This window comes from Camellia sinensis, chromosome 8 (assembly GCF_055761805.1).
Source record: "Camellia sinensis isolate YWXY chromosome 8, ASM5576180v1, whole genome shotgun sequence".
NCBI lineage: Eukaryota > Viridiplantae > Streptophyta > Magnoliopsida > Ericales > Theaceae > Camellia > Camellia sinensis.
The window spans coordinates 127,470,565-127,478,759 of NC_138968.1; the positions used below are offsets into that span (position 1 = coordinate 127,470,565).

Below are 8,195 nucleotides of genomic sequence, written 5' to 3' on the forward strand. Positions count from 1 at the left end.
ATGAGATGATAAAAAGTAGCCCAAGTATTACGCAAGTTAAAATTTTAAAGATATTAGTATAATTGTATCATAAATATCCGATTAACTGTACATTTTTTGAACTTTTAATTTATCAATAAAAAAAATATAATGATAAAACTAATGTATGACGATGTATGATGTACAATGAGACCATTGCATACGGAATGATGATTATAATGAGAGATGGTGATTATGATATAAGCAAAGGGGCAATGCGGTAATTTTGGGGAGGCCAAAATTTTCATCCGCAGGTATTCGTGCTTTATATATAGGGATGGATGCTCTCTCAAATTCAATGAGAGCGTCCAATCCTCATATGGGTTTAATATTAGTGTCGTCAATGTCATGGACTCTGTTTCAGTTCATGCATGTTGTTGTTGTTGTTGTTTTTGTTCTCATGGGGTGTTCGTGTTTGGGTGGTTCAGGCTCTAGTACACATCGTCATCATGTTCATGTAGCCGGGAATGAGACGGATCAGCTAGCCTTGCTCGCATTCAAGGCTGAAATAACCGGTGATCCCTTCGGGGCTCTAAACTCGTGGAATGAATCCATCCACTTGTGTCAATGGGCTGGCATAACATGTGGCCGACGACACCAGAGGGTGACTAAGTTGATACTGGATCATCAAAAATTGACAGGCTCAATTTCGCCTCACATTGGAAATCTGAGCTTTCTTAGGGAACTGCGGTTGCGTAACAATAGCTTCACTCATCAAATCCCCCCTGAACTTGGCCATCTACGGAGACTACAAATATTGACACTACTCAATAATTCTATTGGTGGTGAAATTCCCGCCAATATATCTGCTTACTCTAACCTTGTTGCCCTTGAGCTTTCTGGCAATAGTCTATCTGGGAAAATTCCAGTGGAGCTTGGTTCTCTGTCTAAGCTCGAGCGGTTGTACATTGGAAGAAACAATCTAACAGGTGGCCTTCCTTATACTTTTGGGAATCTGTCATCCCTTATTGGATTCTATGCAAGTTCCAATAATATCAATGGGAGTATACCTGAAGCCCTGGGGCGATTGACAAACTTAAACCTTCTTGCATTGGTGGATAACAAGTTGGTTGGTACTATTCCCTCCTCAATCTTTAATCTCTCTGCCATCACAACTTTTGATATATTAATGAACCAAGTTCAAGGGAGACTTCCCTTAGATCTTGGAATTTCTTTTCCAACTCTTCAATGGTTTTCCGTTGGAATGAACTTGTTTACTGGATCCATTCCTATTTCAATATCAAATGCAACCAACCTGTCTACCCTTGACTTGGGAACAAATAAATTTATTGGAAGAGTGCCTCCTTTGGGAATGATGCACAATCTTTGGTGGTTAAACTTTGAAGACAATCATCTTGGAACAGGGGAAGCTGGTGACTTGAATTTCCTTAGCTCATTGCCCAATGCCACCAATTTGAACTTTTTGGGGCTGAACTCCAACAACTTTGGAGGGGTGTTGCCAGAATCAATTGGCAATTTGTCCACTAATCTTGGTATCCTTTTTTTGGATAGCAATAAAATAGGTGGGAGCATCCCAACCGAGATGGCGAATTTGGTCAATATGCAGTATTTGGACATGTCAGACAATCATTTCATCGGCAACATTCTTGCTGATATTGGGAAGCTACAAAAGTTACAAATTTTGGATCTCTCAGGTAATAAATTCTATGGGAAAATTCCATTGTCTTTGAAAAATTTGACTTCACTAGAGTATCTTTATTTAGAAGCAAATAATTTGCATGGCAACATTCCTCCAAGTCTGGGAAAATGCCCCCTTGTAGATCTGGCTCTTGGTGGAAACAATCTTAGTGGTACCATACCCAAACAAGTTTTAACTCTCTCATCATTATTGAACTTGTACCTACATGACAACCATTTGGTTGGGTCCATACAACTAGAAATTGGGAATTTAATAAATCTTGAACAATTAGATGTTTCTAGGAATATGTTGTATGGAAAAATTCCAAGCACTCTTGGTAGTTGTGTTAAATTGAGATTTCTATATATACAGAGCAATAATTTCTGGGGAACTCTTCCTTCATCTTTAAGTTATTTGAGAGGTATTGAGGAATTAGATCTTTCTCACAATAATTTCTCAGGAAAAATCCCAGACTATTTAGGGGGCTTTGTCTTCTTACAAAAATTAGATCTATCATTCAATGATTTTGAGGGTACGGTACCAGAAATAGGCATATTTAAAAATGCAACGGCTATTTCTATTAGGGGAAACAACAAGCTTTGTGGTGGTATACCTAAACTACATTTGCACAGTTGCAATACCAAGGGATTCAAAAGGAAAAGATTTACACTCATCTTGAAAATAATAATCCCCACATTGTTTGGGTTTTTGGGACTAGTAATAGTGTTGTGTTTACTATATCTTTGTTGCTTTAGAAAGACAACAAAAGTACCCTCTTTGAGATTTTTAGGGAAGACACATGTGAAATTGTCCTACCAAAGTCTACTCAAGGCAACTGATGGGTTCTCTCCAGCAAACATGATAGGCATGGGTAGTTTTGGTTCAGTCTACAAAGGAATTCTTGATCACGGTGAAAAAATTGTTGCAGTGAAGGTACTAAACCTTCAATTCCGTGGAGCTTTCAAGAGTTTTGTTGCTGAGTGTGAGGCCTTGAGGCGCATCAGACATCGAAATCTTGTCAAGGTTTTCACAGCATGTTCAAGTGTTGACTATAATGGTAATGATTTCAAAGCTCTAGTTTACGAGTTCATGGTCAATGGTAGCCTAGAGGATTGGTTACATACAAATGAAAATGAAGATGAGGTGCATGTCGAATCAAGAAATTTAAACCTCCTACAAAGGTTAAATATTGCCATTGATGTTGCTTCTGCACTTGATTATCTTCACCATCATTGCTCGGAACCAATAGTTCACTGTGATTTGAAGCCAAGCAATGTTCTTCTGAATGATGAAATGATTGGACATGTAGGCGATTTTGGGTTAGCTAGATTCCTTCCAGAAGACACCGATAATTCTTCTACAACTCAATCAAGTTCCATTGGCTTAAGAGGGTCTGTTGGTTATGCTGCTCCAGGTAAATGTATCTCTTAGGCCCTTTTCTGATATTCTTTTTCACCTTCAATTTCCAACGTACTTTAGAGTCTGATTTGCACATCCATCGAGTATGCTCCTTCGATCAATGAAGTAAAGTAGATGGTTCTTTGGTTTTATTTCTCGCAATTTGCCCTTCAAATGCATGGAAATCAATGTTTGGCAAATACTTTCCAATGTGTTATTTAAAAGTAAATTTTTTTTTTTCTTTTCTGTTGCACATAATTTAGTCTGGAAAATATGAAACTCAAAGGAATGCAAGTTCTTAATTTCATTAGTTTCTTGCTTATAATATACAACCCAATACACAATCCCATTTTTCAGAGGATTTTCCATACATCTCCTGTCTTGTTGTCAACAAATCATAATCCATATAATTGTATTTACGTTTATTTTTGCCTTCAATGGAAATGTACCAATATTGAGAAATCTTAGTATTTTTCTTGGCGCAAAATGTGAAAGCATAACAACAAACAATATCTAACTTTTGTTCATCTCCTACGTGTGTAGTCATAGGATAACATAAAGACAAGATTAGAAAATCCTCTTTTGCTAATTTCAATCCTCTTATCTACTTCTTTTACGTTAATAAGTTTGGTGAATACAAACCTAATTGGATAAAGTTAAACTGTCACCCAAGCTTCAACTGCTTATTTCTTAAGAAGATATTGAACCATCAATTGTTTGGTTTCATAAATATCACTAGGAATCAATCAAACTTGTTTCAAGTTGGGCCTTTCTCGTGACAAAACAGACAAACCAAATATTGTTATCTCACCAAGAAGAGACATAATTCTTTCCTATATTACTTTAAACAGTAAAGTTTTTTATGCTCTAAACTTGTTTTCTACAAAGAGTTATCTGTAGAAGGTACATTACTATTACTATTATTTGATATGCTTCTGGCCAAGCATCTTTAAAATTGTATTTACTTTGAATGATGCATCAACTGCAGAGTATGGTATGGGAAATGAGGTGACGACATTTGGCGATGTATACAGCTATGGTATCCTCTTATTGGAAATGTTTACGGGGAAGAGACCAACTGATAACATGTTTAATGATAGTCTGAGTCTCCATAACTTTGCTAAGATGGCTTTACCTAAACAAGTAGCGAGCATTGTTGATCCAACACTAATTCAACAAAGAGAAATTGGGGAGGGAAGCTCAAGCACCGAAAACACTCAGAATCAGAGCTCTACTAGCAGTCATAAAATTTATGAGTGCTTGATTTCAATACTTAATATTGGAATCGCATGTTCACAAGAGCTACCAAGAGATAGACCAACCATTAATCATGTTGTTACTCAGTTGCTTGTGATCAAGAACAACTTTCTTGGAACTGATGGAGTTCATGGAGGAAGAAGAGCTAAAATTACAGTGTGATCATGAGTAGGTATGACCTTGTCACTTTCTTAGTAACTGAAGAATATACCTGCATTTATTACTGAAACTGTCGCAATTCTACACTAGGCCGACAAACTTTAGTTTGTCTTGTGGCATGTAAATCATAACACCTTAGATATGCTATACTTCATCCAAATGACCACATTCTTAAACATTGACATTTTGAAGGTAACAAAAAATCAGTTATGGTTCCTATGAAGCATGATGGTTTCATTACCGAATGGAAATTTTTTTTTTTTTTTGGTTTTTTATTTTCTTTCCATCAAAACTTAGGTTCTTCTGAAAACTTGAGAAAATAATTCAACTAGATTCACATTACAAATATGACTAAGAATAATACATAGGCAAAAATCAATCAATATTAATCAACCTCTATTGCCAAAATCTTATTCCACGATACTGGAATCTCAGCTCTCATAACTTCTGAGTTGCGAAGTTCTTTCCCCTATAATCCCCTCCAACTTAATCTGGAAAACAAAACTGGTTAGAAACTGGAAACATTTGAATGTCTTGACACAACTATGGTGGTTAGTGCACTTTGGCTATACACATAACGGAATTGATGGAAATGTAACTTCAAGTTTTTTAATCTGCATATGGCTAGGGTTGACAAATATACCAACTGGTGGAATATTGTGCAACTACTCTATTTTAATCCCCTGCAAAGCCTTAGAGGCTTATCTGTTCCTAAGGAGGGCAGCGTTGTTTAAATTGCACTAGTTGCCAAAAAAGAAAGACAAAAGGCAAACCGACATTTTGTTGCATGTATTATGGGTTACACTCATTCCATGAATTTTGCATTCAATTAAGCTCGAAACATGACACTAGATAAGGGCAAGTGTTGTTCTTTACTTCTGTGTTTTTTCTTTTTCCTATTATGATCTTATGAGTAATTGGTTTACAATAACATATATGTATACCTTTCTTCAATAAGGTACCAAAAAAAACTGGTTTTCAAGTTGCTTCAGCTTCTTTTTTGTGTCTTATTTTAATTGTTTATCATTTCTCATCATACTGTTTGAAGTTTTACTTAGTCGTTTTTCTCTTCTCCTAGGTACTTGAGGCTGATTGGAGTTCAAGATCTTTGCCAACTCAGCAACTATGTTATATTATCATATGCTTTAATTTCTTTTTGTTTTTTCCCCCCTTCTTCTATGTTTTTAGTTTGTCTCAAGCATGCACTTTTCTCATCTAAATGTACTTTAGGAAGGCTATGGCTTGCAATGGCTATCTATCCTGTTTTATACTCTAAAATAGGTTCATATGACTTGTAATGGTTCCAAACAAGCTGTTGCTGTAGAACTTATAATCTTTGTTGTGTTTGTTGGGAGGTATAAGAGAATGGGATTAGATTATATATTCTGGCCAATCTTGAGGTCTGATTGGACTTGAAGATATTGTCCACTCCACATGTTACATATATGATGCTGCAAACTATGTGATGCTGCAAATTATTGTTTTGGTCGCATGTTACATATATGATGATCCTTTAATTTCTTTTCTTTAATTTTTTTTTAAAATTTTTTTAATGATTTTATGTTAGTCTCAAGCAGACATTCTACTTTTCTCATTTAAATGTACTTTTTAAGAAGGCTATGACTTGCAATGGTCTAAACAAGACGTAACTGTAAAACTTCTTATAATCTATATATATGTGGTGTGATATAAACTAAGATATGGTTTGTATGTATTATGTTTGCTTGTAATAATTAGAGAAATGTGAAAAATACTGTCTAAACTCAATTAGATGGGATGAAGAATATTTTATTTTGTTTTTCTTATGTTTTTGTTGTGTTGAAGCTGTTATAGACTTGATTGTTTGTTGTCTGTTTTTTTAGTTGGTAAGAGTAGTGAGTCTATTTGCAAGTTCAGGACCTGTTGATGTATTCTTTTTAAACTCTCTACTTGTTTGAAGTTTATATATTTTGGGCCAAATAGCCTAGATTTCCTTTTCAAAATTTATTGAATTTATTAAATACTTACAGAATTGCATTCAAGTGCATTGATATTCAGGATATATAAGATAAATCTGACATTACCTTGGTTTCTTACAGTTCATTTGGATTAAAAGGTTTGGTGACAAAAACAACATAGTTACATTTTATATAACGAGTGTTTTTACGTAATTGCATAAATTTAATCAAAGCCAATTACACTGGTGCAGAAGCAAATACCAATTATCTTACATCTATAATTTAATGTCACCACACTAGTAATCCCATACATATTATCCTAGTCAACCTAATCTGATAATCAAACATAACTATAAGTTTAAAAGATTAAAGAAATAAAAATTGCTTGTTATTATTAGGATTTGGTATGAAAACTTCCAGCTTTGGGCACTAGTACTTAGTTCCAATGAAAGGAAGTTTTGTTTACTCACGCCCAACAACAGATCTATTAACTTAAAAACTAGAGAAATCGACTAGGTTAATTACAAGAATCGTCCTCTGAAGTCTAAAAATCATTTTAGAATATATATTGGTAATTACTGTATATATATGTTCAAGTTCTAATTGTTTTTAATCTGAGTATACATTCATCTTTGTCAGCAGTTGGAATGGAATTCCTTCCATTTGCTCATTCTAACAAATAATTAATGATTACTTGTGGAAAAAGGGGAATGAGTTCAGACCATTTTATGCCACTAAGTTACCAAGTTCATCATAGATATGATTAAGGAGTAAAATATATATAATAGTGCTTTTAACAATTGATACCTCAAGAGCCATTGTTTATGGGATAAAACCTTGACTTATGGCAACCTGTGGCCATCTTTTTTTTCTATTTGGATTATAATGAGATAAGCTTCCAATCTAACTAAAATTTATTGACTGATGTCAACTTAAACGAAAATACTATTTATATAGAATTCTTTAACAAAATGGTATAGCAGTGACAGTTTTTTGCATATTTTAATAGAGATTTTTAATTTAAAATGATAAGTCACACTACAATCCTGTCATTTTAAATGCAAATTCTGTAAATTTTTCATGTTTGTATACAAATTATGTAAACTTCTAGAAAAATCCCAAAATAAGTGGGTTGGGTGGGATGACCATAAATGGGCAGTAGTGGATTTGGGGGCTTTAGGTATAATGACTCCAAACATTTGTCTTTCATTGGATATGAGATCATCTACATCTACACCATTCTGTGTCTTATATTTTTTAATTATTGATGTGACGATGTAGTAATATCAGATAATTATGAAATAGAAGATGGAAAAAAGGGAGACAGAAGATATGTACTACGTTAATTGTAGAGAATAAAGTTTGAGAATAACAAATAAGATGGTAAAACGGTAGGAAAGAGGGCTGATTGTTGTACTCACGAGGCACAGTAATTTGTTGTGTGGGCTTGTGTGGGCTTTTCTTGAGATTTTTTTGACGATTCAAATCGTCTAAATTGTAGGATTTTTTAAGTAAATTATTCATAAAAAAAATAAATTAATCGGACACTTATAGCCACATAACAACATCACATGTATTTAAAAAAAAAAAAAATTAAACTGCAAGTAGAGGTGGAACTAAGATTGTGCAAGTAGAGATTAAATTTAAATTTACCTTACAACAAAAAAGAAGAAGATAGTTTGCGAGTAAATTTAAATTAATTTTTAAAATAAATTCAGGGGTCTAATTGATATTTTTTTGGATAGTTCAAAGGGTAAAGTGAAGTTTCAAATTAAATTTCGGTGTCA

General features: G+C 34.1%; 1 protein-coding gene across 1 annotated transcript; it reads left to right on the plus strand.

Moving 5' to 3' along the window:
• The first annotated feature begins 295 nt into the window (after positions 1-295).
• On the plus strand, positions 296-4,474 carry LOC114315038 (uncharacterized). Its single transcript, XM_082885489.1, has 2 exons — positions 296-3,071; positions 4,044-4,474. Exons 1-2 carry the CDS (start codon positions 296-298, stop codon positions 4,472-4,474), a joined length of 3,207 nt encoding a protein of 1,068 aa, XP_082741615.1.
• Positions 4,475-8,195: the final 3,721 nt, after the last annotated feature.

Excerpts from the sequence above, each read along its gene's own strand:
- LOC114315038 (XM_082885489.1), top strand. The coding sequence starts at position 296 with ATGGATGCTCTCTCAAATTCAATGAGAGCGTCCAATCCTCATATGGGT. Across the intron at positions 3,072-4,043 it reads TGTTGGTTATGCTGCTCCAG|AGTATGGTATGGGAAATGAG; the intron begins GTAAATGTATCT and ends CATCAACTGCAG.